Raw genomic sequence first — 19,695 nt, 5'->3', positions numbered from 1 at the left:
AGCTTTTAGGAGACGTTAATAGGAAATTGTATATGTAAAAATGGACTTCATATATTTAAATGTATCCTTATTAATAAATCAAATACAATTGAATTATGATTAGAAATGTTTACAATATTTGTTTATTTTAAATTTGACACACAAACGACGAAATTAAAAAAATAAACACGAAATTACCGTCTTGTATCATTAATGTTCACGACAAGACACATCTTTATGAACTTGCTTTGTATTCATTTCCTAAAAACTAAAAACGGTGAAAAAAGAGCTTACAATATACATTAATTAAACAAAACACATGTTAAATATTACATTAGAAATAGAAAATCATATCTAGTGTTAACACCAATTCTATTGATAACGACATATGATGAGAAATATCATCATTAGGAATTAGGACTACTACCATAATTGAAACGTAAATTTTGTAAAAAAATATGAAACACACAATAAAAACAATCTTAATGTTTCACGAGATTTACGTACAAAAAGACAAACAATATTTGTTTGTAGAAAGAACATGAACCTCGACATTACAAATGCGTCGTTAATCATAAGTGGCGCAATGTTCGATTTGGATCTTAGTTTCATGATAAAACAGGGAAAGAATTGAATTTATTGTTCCTTGTAGTATTACCTAAAAAGTATTTACATGCACTCTTTTTTGGATATGTCGTCTATATAGATAGCTCCAGAACAGGCGTGCTCTACAATAAGCCACGTCTACAATGGAAGAGCTTCTATAATGTATGTACGAAACTATTAAATTCGTCAAAATAAACGCGACTTAAATATAATAGGTATCATGAGAAGATAAAATCGGATATTTCTAATAATCAAAATATTAATATTATAACGTCATTTTTATTATGTCCTTTAAAAGTAATAAATAATTTGGATAAGATAAACGGTATCTGAGTATCAATATAATGATAAAGCAAAAACTACCGCCATTATTTATAACTGCAAAGGTGCCACAATGGTGAGTACAGAAATTTAATTTATTGAAACAATTATTTTATAAAGATCTAATTAATAAAATTAAATTTGTTTTACAACAATTTTAACCCACACCATAACAATTGCATGATTATAAGTACCTATACAAACAACAACAAAAAAATTGACCCGTTGTAATTCTTGTCTTATAAAAATAAATAAATGGCGCTACCTTTTTAGGCCTGGGCCTCAGATTTCTGTATCTGTTTCATGATAATTTGTTAATCTAGTAAGTAAGTAGGTGATCAGCGTTCTGTGCTTGACGTACGCCGTCGACTTTTTGGGTCAAAGGCAAGCCTGTTTCCTCACGATGTTTTCCTTAACCATTCAAGCAAATGTTAAATGCGCACATAGAAAGAAAGTCCATTGGTGCACAGCCGGGGATCGATCCTACGACTTCAGGGATGAGAGCCGCAAGCTGAAGCCACTAGGCCAACACTGCTCCAATGTCTTATATCTATATATTAATTATACATTATACCTACCCACACCATCTATAATTATTACTTTAAAAATCGAGAATTAGAAAACAGAATAAAGTAACATAACGTAACAAAATCTACGGCAATTATTATATTATGTATTTCCTCTACATTAGGCACCGCACTGGTATTGTTTGTTTCTGGGAGTGATGCTCACACAGGGACTTCTCGCTCTAAGCCCGATCCCAGTTCCGGAAGAAGAATGGATAGAGTTTTCAAGGATGTTGAGGGATCCTCAGTACCGTCTCCCAAGAACATCTGTCCCGCAGAAGTATCAAGTGACGCTTACGCCGTACCTGGATATAGCTTCTACTCCTACCGTTAGTCCGTTTACATTTGACGGAGCAGTTACGATTGAGTTGACGGTTCTAGAAGCGACAAATGAAATTGTATTACATTGTAATGATCTGATAATTCAAGAGTTAACATTAACAACAGCCACGGGGGTACCGGTAGGATTAGAATCTAATACATTTGTTTGCGAAATGCCTTATAGTTTCCTACGAGTGCGAGCATCATCACAGTTATCAGCTAACACGCAATATATACTTAAGTCAAGGTTCAGTGGAAATTTGCAAACTAACATGAGGGGGTTCTATAGAAGTTGGTACAAGGATAGCAATGGTCAAAAGAGGTAAGAAGCTGCATTTGTTTGGATTGAAAGTCAATTTATAATATACAGCAGAGAAATAGCACCTAACGAATAGGAGTTTAAAAACGATTAGTCCTGGGGGTTAATTGTTAGAATTTTGATAGTACATTATAAACTGGTGTAACTTTGAGGGTGGTGAGGGAGGTTGACGCAAATTGTAGATTAAATATCGATGGATCCTAAAATATCAAAGTCTTGTACTTAAGAAATTTAATAAGATTTTTAAGAGCATAATTATACATTAATGTAAACTTGACATGACCGAATATATACTTTGTTAAAACATTTGGTTTCTAACTAATCAAGTTTGATTGATTTGATATACATAAACATGTGGGTACATGTTTCATGGATCATTGAAATAACTTTTTATTCTTCGTGTGGCATAAAATTGCTTAACTTTCAGATGGTTAGGGTCCACACAATTCCAACCAGGTCACGCCCGTCAAGCTTTCCCTTGCTACGATGAACCTAGTTTCAAAGCATTATTTGATATAACTATTATAAGAGATTCAACGTTACAACCAACTGTATCTAATATGCCTATCAAGGCCACCGCAAAGTGAGTACAAATCCTGCAAAACGTTTTGATTGATTTTTAATTATATGTATAAAAATGTTAGTTAAGGCGTTTGAGTAAAAATTTAGTGAAAAAGTCTTATCACTTTACATAGCATGTAGAATGATGTCATTTTTTGATAAAATATTTGGCTAAGCCACAGAATACTGTCAAAAGGAAGGTGAGGAAGATGTACAGTTAATACAACATAATATAAAAAATCTTGGATCACTTCTACTAAATTCATTTCATAAACAATTGCTTCTAGAAATATTAGTAAAAAATGCAAATATCCTCAACGTCTTCGTTTGCTTGCAGTTTCAGTGGAAGAATATCCGAAACCTTCCACACAACCCCAAAAACATCAACATATTTACTAGGTTTTATAGTTTCTGACTTTGAAATAGTAGCCACAAACAAGAACGTTACCCACCCATTCTATATCTATGCACGAACTACTGCGAACGAAACTGGGAACTTTGCCCTGGAAATGGGGATTAAGCTATTGGATATCATGACGGAGTACACTAAAATCCCATATTACGATATGGCACCAAATATTGACATGAAACAGGCAGCAATTCCTGACTTCTCAGCAGGTGCTATGGAGAACTGGGGCATGCTCACATACAGGTATAATATTTGTAAGATTCCAAGTTGTGACTTAGTGCTAACTGACTCCCATATCTCAAAAAACCTACTCAATTTGACATACGGGACTGACATCAATTCTACATCTAAAAATAGTCGTGTGTAAAAACGGTTAATCATAAGAAAAATATCAAAAAACATTATGTAGTCCGGTAAACTCATAATTTCCAGCGTGTTTTGATTTTTTTCTAAATTAATAATTATTTTAGGGAGGCTTTTCTCCTTTACGACGAAGACAACAGCAACCATTGGTACAAACAAAGAATTGCGAACGTTATAGGACACGAAGTCGCCCACCAATGGTTTGGAAACCTAGTCACGTGCTCATGGTGGGACAATTTGTGGCTGAACGAAGCGTTTGGCAGATTTTATCAATATTATCTGGCCGAAATGGTGAGTTTTTGCTTACACGGTTTCTTAATATGACACTTATATTTATCTACTACATTTCATGACTTTTATGGAAAAATTAGAAGGCTGTACCGATTTATTACTACAGAATTAGTATTTATAGATAAATTTTCTTGAGAAGCGAATTTATTTTGTAATGTTATAGCAAAGTCGAAGTCAAAATAAATGTATTCATATAAGTAAACAAGTACAGAAAAGGTAAATTAATTGTAAATTTACATTTACTACCAGTTCGCAATTCAAGGGCGTAGAGCGGGTAAGAAGAACTGGCACCGCCACTTTTTTCAATCGCTAAGTTTTTGAGTCATACAAATACCGTGTAAAACTGAATAATTACAGCTTTACACTGGAACTATCTAGTTTTCAAATTATTATTAGTAACTAAATTAGTAAATAGTAAATAAACTTAATTTAACTTAAATAAGACATACACACCACTTTAAAATATAGATACTAAAATACATTTAACATTAAATAACATTTAGTTATTATATTTAAGGTAAGATATTGTTTTTTGATATATTCATTTATATTCAAATAATGTCACATAAGTCATATTATATAAAAGTTCATATTTTTAATATAGACTGTAATATATAATTTTTTAGATATAGACTGGCAGACCCTATTATCTAAAAATATTTTCTGATCTCGATGATGTCATTGTAATTATATCCTGCTGACGATAGGGGTTTTATACGAAGTACATTAAAATTAGCTTCATTGTAGAATGCTGTCATATTTAATTAAAAAAATCAAACAGCTCAGTTTTTATGAGTCACAGATTCGGTTTGACTATTACAGATTACAGAGCTCTGCCCATTGCTGGGTGGTTTAGGGTGCTACGTTACAGATCTCTGTTAAATATTTTCTTCCAATGAACGTTTTTTACAGTAATTAAGACTTACATACTGTATCAAATATACAAATCTCAAACGAATTGATCACCGTTATTAAAAATATTATAAATTAACTATTTAAGTAATTTCCTTTTTTATTTTTTTATTTAAAACATATTTTAGGGTGCTCCTGAAATGGGCTTCAACACAAGATTTATTGTCGAACAACTCCGAGTATCAATGCTATCCGATTCTGTGGATTCTGCGCATGCACTTACAAACCCCGACGTCAATGATCCAGCTAGTGTGTCAGCTCACTTTTCAACCATCACCTATGCAAGAGGCGGATCTATGTTAAGAATGACGCAATACCTTCTCGGTGATGAAACTTTCGTTAAGGGTCTGAGGAAATTCCTTGAGGCCAGGTAATAAAAACGACTTTGTTTCATAAAAAAAAATCTTATAATTAGGTCGATGCTGTTTTTATATGAAGATTATTGTTTGGTTGAATAGAAGCATATACTGACGTTATCATTTTTTATAATTTATCCCCAGGTATTTTTTAATATTTGGGTCATACTTTTTAGTCAGCGTTCAACTTCTTGGTAGAGCTTTGTTAGCAATCGGTTCCTGTCTAACTTCCTGACGTTTACATTCATATCATTCAATTAAAACTTAAACATACATTAGAGAATATTCAAAATGAATGACATGTCGACAGGAAATTTGATGTAGCGGATCCAAACCACCTCTTCTCTGCCTTGGATGAGGCTGCGAGGGAGGATGGAGCTTTGGCCAATTACGATGGCGTAACCGTTGAATCATACTTCCGGACATGGTCAGAAAGAGCTGGTCACCCGCTCCTAACAGTTACTGTTAACCAAACTAGTGGACTAGTTCGCATTAACCAGGTAATTTATCTCGAATTTATTTATAGTAAAAAATAAATACATAGGTAAATAATAAATTGTAGAATAAGTACTATTTCTCTAATCTAAAGAGAGGTTGGGAAGACACCAGTTCGATCGCAACGATAGGTCGTGTGGCCTGTGTTGATAGCCCCGTAGTTGGTATGTACATATGCAAGTCCCACATGACCAGTCCAAACAGTTACATCGAGGATACGAGTAACGCTTTTACCCACATAAAAATACACTACTAGTTCAACCACTGGCTGGTGTTATAGTCAAAGTCAAAGTCAAAAATCATTTATTCATATAGGTAACACAATGTACACTTATGAACGTTAAAATAAGAAATATACATTAATTGCTTCTAATTTTACATTTACTGCTAGTTCTCAAATCAAGGGCGTAGAACGGAAGAGAAGAACTGGCAATAAACACTCCGCCACTCTTTTTAATCGCCAAGTTTTTTTGTTGTTGTACACAACATTTGTAAGGAGCTGCAACAAATAATAAAATAAATTAAATACAAAGATTTGTCTCAGGTTATTAAAGATCCTCTATCAGTAGGAGACATGAAATAGGAGCACGCACTTCCATTCTCGTGGGAACAACACGCAAATAAATAGTCAATATAACTAACATCACCGCATACACGAATTCAAGTACGATCAGTCGCCACAACCGTTCACGAGTATGACCAATGGCCCCTGGGGCCTTTAGGCCAGATGGCCTAGGCTTAGGTCGGTTTTTCTGACTGTTTTCTCGTTTATAATCAATATGAAATAGATAAATATCTACACTGGTAATCTATGACCCACAATCCTGAGGTATTTGTATTCAATTCCGATATAGTTATCGCAATCACCATAGCGCCAATAGAGCAATCTAAGAGTCACACAGTACAACATTTAAGCTATTAAGCATTATGAACGGAATTAGAATAGTAATTAAGTATATATTATTATGAATTACTATGACACATTTTGTACTTATATATGTTTAGGCTCGCTGGGAACGTGACACAGGAAAGTCGCAATACAGCCAAATCTGGCAAATTCCTGTAACATGGACTCGGGCTAACGCTTCTGATTTTGATGATCTAAAGCCATCGCTCATGATTACTGAAGCAGCGGCCTCATTTGATAGAGGCTCCACCGGTCCAGAATGGATCCTACTTAATAAACAACAAACAAGTAAATATATTTATTTTCTAAATCCACCTTGAATGACCTTTGAATTTTCCTGGCATTCGTGTGCTGTTTTTAATTTCAAATCGACGGACCGTGGTCTGGTATCATGATATTATATGGATTTTTCAGGCTTTTACAGAGTCAATTATGATCATAATAATTGGATACTTCTCACAAGAGCCCTAAGAAGCAATTCAAGAACTGCTATCCACGAATTCAACAGGGCTCAGGTAAGCTTTGGGTAAAATAAGAGGTTTATTAGAAATCTATTACGTCTAATACACACACTTTATACTTTATAAACGATCACGTAATAAAGTTTTTTTCTTTGTACGATGTAGTTCTCTAAAACCCTGTAGCTATAATATCGGTACCTTTATATATATACATACTTTAATTGCTTTAATATGATAATAATATATGTCATAAATTCTTACGTAAATCATATTTTGTAGCTCGTTGATGACCTCTTCAATTTTGCTCGTGCTGGATTACATACGTACAACACAGTGTTTAACATTCTATCCTTCTTGGAATTCGAAGATCAGTACACACCGTGGATTTCAGCAATTACGGGTTTCAATTTCGCAAGGAGCCGCTTGGCCTACGATTCTGCTAATTTACAAAAGCTCGACGTAAGTATTAATACTGTTTTTGTCTTTGTTTGTACCGGATAGATCACAGAAAGTTGTTGCTCCTCGTAGTGTCTACTTCAGCAGTTAAGTCACCCTCTTTAAACCGATTCAGCCATGGTATATTGAGGGTGTCAGTAAGACAGTGTTATCGAAAATATTAACTATACTAGAGCTAAAAATATTGAGTGTATAGATTACATGTCACTAAAATTATTGTGAATGTAAACAACAATATGTATATACAAACATACAAGAATACAATACACAACTATTTTATAGACTAAATTAGTTATAATAATAATTTATTGCAAGAATATGGTAATAATAATAATTTACATTATGAGTCAGTAAATTCTTGGTAGTGATAAAATATCACATTATTAAAATATATTATGAAGTTATCAAATTAATATTAATTATAATGTTTCACGCAAATAATCTCTAAATAAATAAAATTCTCCTACCACAACGTTCGTTCCAATACTCCTCCGAAACGGCTAGACCGATTCTTTTGAGTTTTTTTGCATATTCAGTAAGTCTGAAATTCGGCTACTATCTATCTTTCAAACCCCTAAAAATGTTATTTTAAAAAAAAAAAAAAAAATTTTATTTTTATTTTTTTATCATACACTATACATACAACCCACATACAACTACATAAAAAAAATGTTTCCTGGAAATAATATACATGGTAAAACGACGTTTGCCTGTATATTATTTCGTCAGATAGTAATTTATAGAAAATTATTTTTTTTACAAAACTATAAGTCGATTTTTTAAAAATCTAGTAGAAAGATTTTTTAATGTTTTTGGTAAATTATTATAAACTTTGCTTGCCATACAAAATGCTTTTTTCCTACACAATTCCAGTTTAATTTTTGTACCCTAAACACGATACTGCACATCAGTAAAATATTCACACCTTTTTTCTGAATTTCAGAACCTTATTTTAAGTCTAAGTAAAGCTATTGTGGCTCGTTTAGGCTACGTTGAGAAACCAGGAGAGCCTTTCCTTGATGGTTTACTTCGGACGAGTGTGATGAATTTCCTCTGCAATATCGGTGATGAGCAATGCCTTTCTACCGCTAAAACTACTTTCGAACAATGGAGAAATGGAGGAAGGTTAGTAGTGCATTGCCTGTAAGAGATAGTTTAAGGATAGTGTAAGGCATTGCCTGTAGTAGACTGATTTCGAAAAAATCGGTTGTCTGTCAAGTCGGTTTACTGACGATAGTTGAACGTGACAACGTCATAAGAAAATACTGATGGAAGGAATGGTTGTATGTTTCAAAAGAAAATTTTAATTTTATATGTTTGATAGATATTTTGTATGGATATAGAGGAGGAGGTAAATGGAATTCACAATTGAATTGATTACATTTATTACTTTGTACGCATAAATACAACCGATCTCTTTTTCGCTCATTTCGCGCTCTCGCTTGCACTTCATGCCTTAAATGGAAGGCCTCAGAGGCGAGGTAACGCCGCAGAGCGAGGTAACGCCACATGAGTAATATTTTTTTCGTGCCTGCAGCCGGCTCCATCGCATTATAAGACGTTGTCACGTCAAAAATATAAATGTTGCAAGAAAAGATATGCTTTGTCATCTTGATTTGATCAGAAAATTACATAAATTATTAATCAGATTTAGCTTCGTAACTTATGTGTATAACTCTGATAAATAAAATTTCCTTTCTAGAATTTACCCGAATATGCGCCCATGGGTCTACTGTAATGGTCTTCGCCAGGGTACAGCGGAAGATTTCACATTCTTCTGGAATAAATACCTTAATGAACAACTCGCCACTGAGGTGGTTGTTATGCTGACTGCGGCTGGTTGTACTAAAGATACAACTGGTTTAGAAACATTCTTGAGTGCCATCATAAACGCTGAAGAAATAATCAGGCCTCAAGATGTATCAACAGCTTTAAGCTCAGCAGTTACTAGTAATGAAGAAAATACTATGAAAGTATTTAATTGGTTGAAGAGGAACCTCGTTCAAGTTAATAGCGCGTAAGATTTAATCTTGGATTATAGCCTTTAAGATAATCAAGATCGCATATTTATTATTAAACAGACAAGACATAGACTGACTCCTCCAAGTACAAATGAATTATTACTATTTGAAAAAACTTCATACATTCCTCTTTATACACCTCGATCTTATTGAACTTGTCGAATTTTGGCTAATACTGGCATGGATAATACATAAATATTTACCAACATATATTCAGATTTTCTTGGGATTATTTTAATATTCAGTAGTCTCTAGTATTCAAATATTCAGTTGACGCTACATATTGCATAATTTTTTCAAACACACGTAAATCTTTTGAGATTTATTGAGATGATCATTGAGACTCGTTGCTTTTCTCAATTTAATGTCTTTCCCACTACGAGTATGTGTTAATAAGGTTCCATTAGTGCCATGGTTCAAAAGCAATATCTATAAAAATGCCAATAAAGCCCACTTCTGCATTATGAATTAAATAATTCTTTCTTTTATTAGACTCGGCAGTGCATCGACATTCATCAGCAACATTGGTGGTCGGCTGCGAAATGAAGCCCAAATAACTGAGGTAATATTGATATTTGGTGAACAACAAAAACGGTTTTAGGATTAAATGTCAAAAATGTACCATAAATAACATGTCACACACACACACAAAACACATCACAACAACAAATGTAAAACCGAAACGAAATAAATGCCATAATCATATATCACTTTGACCGAGATTCGGTCCTAAATGGTATTCAGTACATAATTGGTATACAAATTTTCAGTTCCAAAACTGGCTTGATGAGAATCGCGTAACCCTTGGTGCTGCGTACACCACGGGTGTTAACTCTATAGCATCTACCAGAAGTAACATGGCCTGGTCAGCTAAAAGACTTAGCGAGTTCACCACTTACTTCGATAAAGGCTATGTTGAGGAAGAACTAGATTTGGATGAAGCTGAAGAAGGAGAAGAAGGAGACCCTGAAGAAGACACAGGCGATGACGCCAGCATTGCAGCACTGAGCACTGTTTTGCTTCTTATAACTGTTTCTATTAATATGTATGCGTAATTTAACATAGTGTAACTGTAGTTTTGGAGACAATCATGAGAAATGTATATCATAAGAATTAAATTATTTTTGTACATTAAAACGATATATTTTTATATTTGACTTTTCACTATACCTGATACAGCATTCATTTACACCTCCAGTTGACCATCATAACATCATAACATACCTGAGAGCTGTGAGACCTCCTTAAGTTACTTAAATTAAAAACTCATTAGATACGTTTTGCACTGTAAAAGTGCCCTTTCTTTTTCCACTTCTATGACTACATTTATTTATTTGACGTAGATATGAAGCTACGTTTATTTGTTTATATACGTACGGATTATTTATTATATTTCTATATTATTTATTCCATATTCGAAACTACTTATTCGGGTTTTAAGCACATAATATGAACCTTGTTTGTTGTTGAGCTCTCTGTCACCAATAAGTCCCCGAAAACTTAGTTAATGTTAACTGCAAGAAATTAACCAGTTATCTGACCTTGTTTATCCGACTTTTAAAAGACATTTAAACTAACGTCACATTCTCTAACCTCATAATTCACAAATCATACGATTAGCTTTTAGTTTTCAGTTGTATTTTATTTAAAAAAAAATGTTTTTTTTGATAATATTTGGTAATTGCATTTACGTCTTGCTCTTTACTCTTAGTATATCTTTTATTATTTTCCTTACTAGGGTTGCCTGGAAGAGATCTCTTGTTAGCGATAAGACCGCCCTTTGCATGCCTCATAATGTATGCTATTCTCTTGTAATCTAAAATTTATATCGATACAACTAGTGCCAGAATTATGAACTGCTTATCGCTTCGTTGTACGACCGTCGAAAACGATGCCAGCTTATCTAAGTGAAAATATTCAATGACTTCATTGAGGTAATTGTAAATAAATATTATATATTTACAATAAGATATGGCCGTGAAATTCAGAAACTATGCACAAATTGCTAATTCCCTATGCGTCATCAAGTCTTGGTCGTTTTATTCCAATATGCCAACGCCTTATATATCTACAATACAATACGCGTGATGCGATTAAAAAGGAATAAGAACTGGTCGTGGTTGGTAACAGTCAAAAGTATAGTCTACAATAAGAGAGGCACTGTGCTGACACAGCTGAAGAAAGACCACTCGACCTGCTACCATGCTGAACAAAACGCTCAGACAAGAGCAACCGGCCTGTACCAGAGAATCAAAATTGTGTTGTCACATAACCGTGTTAACCACAATTTCTTAATATCACTTCAGCGATTAACCAATACGTAATTAAGTAAAATGATTATTTCTTTAAAATCCCCAATTTCAATAAAAGTATACATTTGTCACTAACTATTATCTTTAATTTATTACAGATAAGACGATTTTCTATAGATAAAGTAAATAATTTCAATTTAATGTATTAGTTTATGGTTTGATACCGTCTGGATCACCATGGGTAAGTTTTATTCATTATTTGCATTAAAAAAAAGCGTAAAATACTAAAACAGCTTTCAAAACTTAATTTAATAAAAAAGTAATATAAATTTAAAAATAATTAAAATTAGTGATGGAATCGTTTGCAGACATTAATTGAAGTTAAAATAGAGAATTGTTGAGAAAGAATGATGTTTGTTAAATCAGAAAAAAACTTCTGATAATTTTAATGAATTTTATGATAAGCTAGTGAGCATGACGTGAACTAATGAACATTACATATTTAAGTCCCAATTGCAAATTGTATCAATTATAGGCGAATCCTACATGTGCCCTACACGTAAACAAGGCCGAATTTATGATTACCTAATCCCTAATTCAATATATGTGCTTAACACTAAATACTCCAAACAAGAATTTCTACAAACAGCATCTGTATCGTATTTTAAGTGGATACGTGACCTACTTTGTAATCGTGGCTTCAGTACTAATTATTAAACAATATTCTATAATCACACAGTTTATATCAGAAAACCTTGCTAAACGGATTCAATAGGTTTTTTAGTATAATTTAACACATGCTATCAGAAAGACAACGCGAGGGAAGGCAGTTCTTGAAACTTCACAATCATTAAAACGAATTCAATGTGTTTCCCGTATGTATAACATGAGTGTCTTTATAGAGCTGAAACTGCTAGTGACCATAGTAGCCCTGACAGTGGGGCTGGCACACACAGAGCCTCAAGATGAACTTTACAATTTTGAATGGATAGGATACAACACAAATTTGGATGACCCTAAATACAGGCTCCTGGATAATGTCCAGCCTTTACAAATATCTGTTGATTTAGATGTATACCTAGAAGAATCCAGGTTCAATGGTATCGTGCAGCTACAAGTTCAGGTTAGTTGTCATTTCGCCGATTTGCTTTACGTCCGTATTATTTTTTACAGTGTACAGTAATGTAGACTAATGTAACAAGTAATTGAAACTAGCAATATTACTAAATTCAAACACACAATATACTATAATAATCACAAATAATTTATGTTTTACTATGCATATATGGTATTTAAGAAGTATAATATCATTTTTTGTATAAATTAATGACTCGTGTTATTGATGACTGGTGTTATTATTAAAAATATTAATGCTGACAATAAACATATCGTTGATAAAAATATCATTAGTAATTACTGTTATAAAATACGTGGTAAAAATAAAAATGATTGTAATCTAAAGATAATATGTTTAATAAGATAATGATTACCTTATCCTACTTATGTTAGTCCATAATTAGTTCATATTTAGTACTAAATAATACAGATCATTATCAACTTTGCTGCTTCTTTCGAGAAGCACAATGAGTATAAGTTCAAATCCCACTCAGGGAATTGATTAATCTAGCACATTTCTGTGCTCACAAGCTAACTGTAATTATGTGTTCAACTTAACATATTCTTCGGTGTAAGTAAGTGAGGGCTTAGACGTCAACTTTCCTTAAAACATTATTAAAAAATATTGCCACAAAAACTTTTTCTACACATGACCGATTGTGTCAAATAAACACTAAGATTGTAGGACAACTCAGCTTTCATACTCTGTATTAGGCAATAGTGATTACAATCACAACTTCTTGAGATTTTGTACCGAGCGACCCTAAACTTGCAACATAAGCGCGGTGAATATAGCCAGAACAAAAAGAAATTAAATAAAAAGATCGGTATCACTACTTCTGACAAACGGCTGATTTTGTGCCAGTACTCGCATCACTTCAGTATGCTGTATTATAATATCTCAGCATCTTTTTAGGTCCGGGAAAACTTAACGCAAATTGTGCTGCACCAGAATGTTGTATCAATCGAAGAAGTATCCGTTTTAGATGCGAATCAGCGACCTGTTTCTCTTCAAATACCAAATCCGTTTACAATTGATAGATATTATGAAATTGTTACCATCAACTTTGCTTCTGAGATAGTGCCAGGCACGTATATCATTACCGTCAATTACAAAGGGCGTATTAACGAGAATCCTCATGATAGAGGCCTTTACAAAGGATATTACTACAAGAATAACGAGAAACGGTAAGAATTTAACATCATATACGAACACATTTTCACAACCTCAAAACATGGCACAATTTTTATAATACGTCTTATAAGGCCGAATGTCTACATCAATAATAATTTACGATCCTCATAACTTGAACTAATTCAAAATGGAAGATATTTTAACGAAAACCTTATGAATTGAGTACGGTTCGTTAATTTTCGATTTTATAAAAAAGTCCACTAGTTTAACCAACAACACTAAACAATCCTGGCGAAATATATTTTGTTTTATATCAGACAAGAGCAGACCTTTATATTTTATTACTGCGAGTAATAATAAAATATAAAGGAGTAGATAATCAGCATTTGCTTGAACTCTAAACAGGCGAAATAGTTTTAGAACCTTAGTTGTTTTAATTTATTTCAGTTACTACGCAACAACGCAATTCCAGCCTTACCATGCTAGAAAAGCTTTCCCCTGCTTTGACGAACCTCAATTCAAATGTCCATTCACCATTACTATTACAAGAGGTGCCAATCTACGACCATCGTTCTCAAACATGGCTATAGCCTATACTAACGTGTAAGTATGAAAGAAATTGAAAAAAAAAACCGTCTTCATTAATAAGTGATGGGAGAAAGAAGGCCAAAGGTTATTACCGAGAAATATGTATCCGCAAAACTGATTATATGTACAATTCTATATCATTATATTGGAAAAAAAAATATAGAAACGTTGATTTTAACATCTTATCTATATTATCTATACTAATATTATAAACAAATAGAAGTTACCCAATAGGGTATAAAAATATTTCAAGGTACGGATCACGGTTGACCATGTAAAGCGTGTTACTAGTGTATTTATAAATATAACAATATAATTTTGGTTAAGGTACTTTGTCTGCGAGCCTTTATAAATTCCTCATCGTAGTTTTATCTTTTTCAATAAAACTTTTTTTAACAGTTTACCATCCGGTAGAGTACAAGAGAGATTCTATCCTACGCCTGTTGTATCATCCTACCTGGTAGCCTTCCACGTGAGTGATTTTGTTAGTACAAATTCCTCGGGTACAGTGCAGAAGCCCTTCCAAATCATCTCTCGCGAAGGACCCACTAATCAACATAGCTATGCAGCTGACATTGGTTTCAAAATCACAGAAATTATGGAATCGTACTTTAATATCAGCTACTATGAAATGGGCCAAGGTCGGGCAATGAAAAACGATCATATCGCACTACCCGATTTTCCTTCTGGAGCTATGGAAAACTGGGGAATGGTTAACTACAGGTATAATAACATATACATCTTAAATTTTTCATTAATTTAACCACATGCGTCACATAGTTGGCAATTTGTATGTCTATATTCAGCTTAGACAATAAATCTTATTCCAAATTCTTCTTTTAGGGAAGCCAACCTCCTATACGATCAACAAAATACAAATCTTCCAGATAGAATAAATATTGCTGCAATTATAGCCCATGAATTAGCTCACAAATGGTTTGGAAATCTGGTCACTTGTTTCTGGTGGAGCAACTTGTGGCTTAATGAATCTTTTGCAAGTTTCTTCCAATACTTCAGCGCACACGAGGTACTTAATAATAATTATACTATAATATTATTGATGTAGTTTGATATATTGAGGATGTTCAGGAGTCAGTCTATCTACTGGAAACAGACCAATGAGATTCGTTGTTTATGCAATAATAACGCAACCCTTATTATCTTAAATTCATGAGGAGCAATCGCAAATTTTTTATCGTCATCAAATTGATGAAGAGAGATTGCGTTTTTTCAACAACTATTATTATTGTTTCCGTATTTGTTTTCTTGCAGGCAGAGCCTTGGTTGGAACTAGATGATAGATTTATTCTAGATAGGGTGCAGAGTGCTCTATCAGGTGATGCAAGCGCATCTATTCAACCAATGAACTGGTCTTCCGTAGCTGACAATCCCTCAATCACCGCTCATTTTGGTACCAGCAGTTATGCGAAAGGAGCGTCTGTGTTAAGAATGTTAGAACACTTCGTGACTCCTGTCGTGTTCAGAAATGCTTTAAGATACTACTTGAAAGATAAGTAAGTTTATATGTATTAAATTCAGGTTTTCTTAAGACTCGCTGCAAAGGAAGTCCATAGATGTATTTTATTGTTAGAAATTAAATTTAAATTAGGGTTTTGTATTAGATAATTTATCTATTAAAAATTTATAATCATTTTTATTTAGGTTATTAGCCGGTTGGCCTGGAGCGGCTCCATTCGACATAACTTTGTCTTTATAAATATAAAATTACCGAAAAATTCAGCCAATCCCAAATTTTTCCTTCAAACTTCAAGCTCCATCATATATATATTATTCACCGTTATACTACCGTCTTTAAAAAATAATAATTACGGTATATAGATATTAGTATTGTAGTAATCTTTAAAATGCAAAACAACGTTTGAGACTAAACAAAGTATATAATGTATTTTAGCGCATATGGCATTGGTTATCCTACGGATATGTATGCAGCCTTTAGACGTGCTGTGTCAGAGGATCCTACCTTCGCAACCACCTTTCAAGGAATCGATATAGGAACAGTTTTTGATGGCTGGGTTCAAAACGCTGGCGCACCAGTTGTTGAAGTCAATGTGAACATGACATCTGGATTAGTGTCTCTTGCTCAGGTATATTATTTTTTAATATGTTTTGGGAGTGAGTGCAAACATCTTATTTAATTTTGTGTACACACCCAATACATTCTTTATATTATTTTTGTAAAAATGGAATTGTATTCACCCCAGTTAATTCATGTTTGTATTGGATGGACATTGTATGGAGAAAGATTACAAGTAGATTTATCTCCCTTTTCACATTTCAAATTCACCTTTTTAGCGTCGGTTCCAAATTTCCGGGACTCCACGAAATGACATTTGGCAAATACCTATTTCTTGGACCCATGGTGATAGCCCCAATTTCCAAAGTACCAGACCTACATACGTTTTGACTCAGAGAACTGGAAGTGTTCAAAAGCCAGTAGGAACAAGCTGGGTCGTTCTTAATATCGCTCAATCTGGTAAGATTAAATGATAAGGCAATTACAACAGGCTTTTGTAACACATTAATACGTGTGTGTTCCAAGATAGCATCACATGATTTTATACAGTTTGACATTTTTAAAGGTAATTTTAATTATGAGTGAGGCTTGTAAAGTTTGTGAGGCTATATTTTTTTAAACCTACACAGGTTGAAGGAAATTGGATGTAGTACAATTGATTGTTTATATGTAAGGAATCTTTAGGATTTAAACTAAATAAATGAATCACGTGTGTACCAGCTCCACATAGAAATTAAAACCTTAACCTTAAATTATCTTTCAGGTTTCTACAGAGTTAATTATGATAGTCAGAACTGGGGATTATTAGCAGCTCAGTTGCGAAGTAACAAAGAAGTTATTCATAAGTTAAGCAGATCACAGGTAACTTTTAATCATAACTAGATTTAATATATTGTTCAGTAGACTGTTGCTATCATTGCTTATCTTATAGATTGAACATACCTTTTCTGTTTTAGATCTAACACTAAATGTATATTTAGTATATATTTTAATTAATCTATAACAAAGTGTGGGCCATTTGTCAGTGCATCTTTTACATAACAAAAACTGAATATTATATTACGGCCTAATTAAATTTAAAACATGTATGGTATGCTTTCAAGGAATTCTGAAACTGCTTGTTGCGGAGCAAAGACACAATAATAATATATATATATCACAGAATATTCATATTTGTTCTCAAATAATTAAGTTATAATATTATTTTAGATTGTTAATGACGTTCTATTCTTCATTCGTGCTGGTCAAATATCGATTCCTGTGGCGTTCGATGTTCTCTCTTTCTTGGCGAAAGAAACAGATTACTATGTATGGAACGGTGCATTGACTCAGCTGGAATGGCTTCACAGAAGATTAAAGCATTTGCCTGCAGCTTATGATGAATTTACTGTACGTAATACATAGTTTACACTGTAGCACAATAAGGATTAATGTCTGTTTTGAGGGCATTAATTATTACTAAAAAATAACATAAAATTCTTCACGATTACAGGTAAACTGCTTGATATATTTTAGAATTATTTATTTAATTAGATGTATTTATTGGGAAAGAAGAAAGAACATACACTGTTTAACTACTAGGTAAATCAGAAAGATATACAATACATATGCTGCGTTACCAACTAGGTATACGCAAATATAACAATGAGACAAATAAAATCGAGATCAGATACGTAAAGTATTGATCTCGCGGGATCTTCAGCTTTCAATCTAAACTAAATATGTATACAGGCCTACCTTTTGGAGCTCGTCGACGAGGCTGTAAAACAGATTGGGTACGATGATGGAGCCAATGATTCAGCGTCCACAATCCAGCAGAGAATGCAGATCCTTAACTTTGCTTGCAATTTAGGTCACCAAGGCTGCATTGATGACAGTCTAGCTAAATGGAACAGCTTTAGAACACAAAACACACCGTAAGTCAGCTTTGATTGACAAACATAACGATAGTAATGTTAAGTCTTAGCGACAGATATTATACTGATACTTTATGCTGTAGTTACAATGTAAAGCCTTAAGTATAAAACTGTTTAGATTAGATGCAGTAAAAAAACAAAAATAATATGTTCAATGTAAAAGACCAATAATTGGTTATTTCAGTGTGCAAATATCATCTCGCCGTTACGTTTACTGCGTTGGTCTACGCAATGGAAATGCAAGCGATTATGAATTCTTGTTCCAAAAATACAATACATCTGAAAACACGGCAGATATGGTCGTGATGCTTCGATCACTGCCCTGCAGCAAAAACCAGGCATCTGTTGAACAGTAAGTTATTATTTAACATTATTGTTATTATTATAGTCATTTATTTACTAAATCAAATATTTGGTTTCATTTATTCCTACTGTTTTCAGCTTCCTCTATCAGACAATGCACAGCGACAAAATCCGTGTACATGATAGAAACAATGCCTTCTCATATGCCTTGCAAGGAAATAGCGAAAATCTGCAAACTGTACTCAACTTCATATTCAAAAATTATGCTGAGATTCGGGAAACGTAAGATTTGTTACTTTGTACCTTTTTTACAGAAGGGTGAAATAATTAATTCATTATATTCAAATATTAACTCATTTCAAAAATGTAATTTTGTTTTTTTCTAGTTATGGTGGAGCTGTCCGATTATCAAACTCCTTATCTGCACTATCTGGATTCTTAACTGACTTCGAAGACATAGTTAAGGTGATACTTTGCCTTTAATATATAGGCCTATAATTTAAACCATTAAAGGTATCCCAAAAATTAAAGGTCACGTCACGCTAAACCACTCATTATATGGGCTATGAATAAAGTTTATTCAGAACCCACAGAATTACGAAGTCAACGCAAACAAATGTAGTAAGACTAGACTATGTTTACATTGTTTGTTGTTGTTGTAGAATGCGGTCTTTTTTCAGACAAATATTATCTTTTATTTCCCTTCAATCAAACATTTAACTTATTTCAGTTCCAATCATGGTTGTACGAAAACCAAATCGCTATTGGTGAATCGTTCTCCACTGGCGTAAGTGTTGTCAATACAGCTGTAAACAACCTCCGATGGGGCAACAACGTAGCAGCTGAAATTTACTCAGAGCTTCAAAGTAGAAGTTCAGCAGCTACCGTGATGACGTCGTTATCCGTCGTTATTTTGGCTTTAGCGGCTAAATTTGTATTTTAGTTAATAAAAATATTTTATTAAATAATATTGTTTGATTCAGTAACATAATTTTGCATGACGTTT

At 33.3% G+C, this 19,695-nt stretch overlaps 2 protein-coding genes across 2 annotated transcripts; both read left to right on the top strand.

Moving 5' to 3' along the window:
• The first annotated feature begins 920 nt into the window (after window positions 1–920).
• On the top strand, window positions 921–10,494 carry LOC123710962 (membrane alanyl aminopeptidase-like). The gene is made up of 14 exons (XM_045663306.1): window positions 921–982; window positions 1,598–2,115; window positions 2,540–2,695; window positions 3,011–3,325; window positions 3,553–3,736; window positions 4,777–5,018; window positions 5,315–5,504; window positions 6,505–6,694; window positions 6,821–6,921; window positions 7,147–7,326; window positions 8,267–8,448; window positions 9,026–9,340; window positions 9,837–9,906; window positions 10,115–10,494. The coding sequence occupies exons 1-14, from the start codon at window positions 980–982 to the stop codon at window positions 10,397–10,399; spliced, it is 2,931 nt and encodes a 976-aa protein (XP_045519262.1). The 5' UTR covers window positions 921–979; the 3' UTR covers window positions 10,400–10,494.
• A 1,988-nt stretch (window positions 10,495–12,482) lies between these two features.
• On the top strand, window positions 12,483–19,673 carry LOC123710594 (membrane alanyl aminopeptidase-like). Its single transcript, XM_045662609.1, has 15 exons — window positions 12,483–12,719; window positions 13,629–13,900; window positions 14,295–14,450; window positions 14,835–15,158; window positions 15,279–15,462; window positions 15,708–15,949; window positions 16,348–16,540; window positions 16,749–16,929; window positions 17,234–17,331; window positions 17,680–17,859; window positions 18,202–18,386; window positions 18,571–18,738; window positions 18,828–18,971; window positions 19,076–19,154; window positions 19,420–19,673. The coding sequence occupies exons 1-15, from the start codon at window positions 12,483–12,485 to the stop codon at window positions 19,630–19,632; spliced, it is 2,856 nt and encodes a 951-aa protein (XP_045518565.1). The 3' UTR covers window positions 19,633–19,673.
• The last annotated feature ends 22 nt before the right edge of the window (window positions 19,674–19,695 follow it).

Source organism: Pieris brassicae, chromosome 6, assembly GCF_905147105.1.
Source record: "Pieris brassicae chromosome 6, ilPieBrab1.1, whole genome shotgun sequence".
In the NCBI taxonomy this organism is placed as follows: Eukaryota; Metazoa; Arthropoda; class Insecta; order Lepidoptera; family Pieridae; genus Pieris; species Pieris brassicae.
This window is presented reverse-complemented; position numbering and strand designations above follow the sequence as displayed.

Coding starts and splice junctions, on each gene's coding strand:
- LOC123710962 (XM_045663306.1), top strand. Junction 3,737..4,776: donor AATATTATCTGGCCGAAATG/GTGAGTTTTTGC, acceptor AACATATTTTAG/GGTGCTCCTGAAATGGGCTT. Junction 6,922..7,146: donor ACGAATTCAACAGGGCTCAG/GTAAGCTTTGGG, acceptor CATATTTTGTAG/CTCGTTGATGACCTCTTCAA.
- LOC123710594 (XM_045662609.1), top strand. CDS start 12,483: ATGAGTGTCTTTATAGAGCTGAAACTGCTAGTGACCATAGTAGCCCTG. Junction 14,451..14,834: donor GCTATAGCCTATACTAACGT/GTAAGTATGAAA, acceptor TTTTTTTAACAG/TTTACCATCCGGTAGAGTAC. Junction 19,155..19,419: donor ACTTCGAAGACATAGTTAAG/GTGATACTTTGC, acceptor AACTTATTTCAG/TTCCAATCATGGTTGTACGA.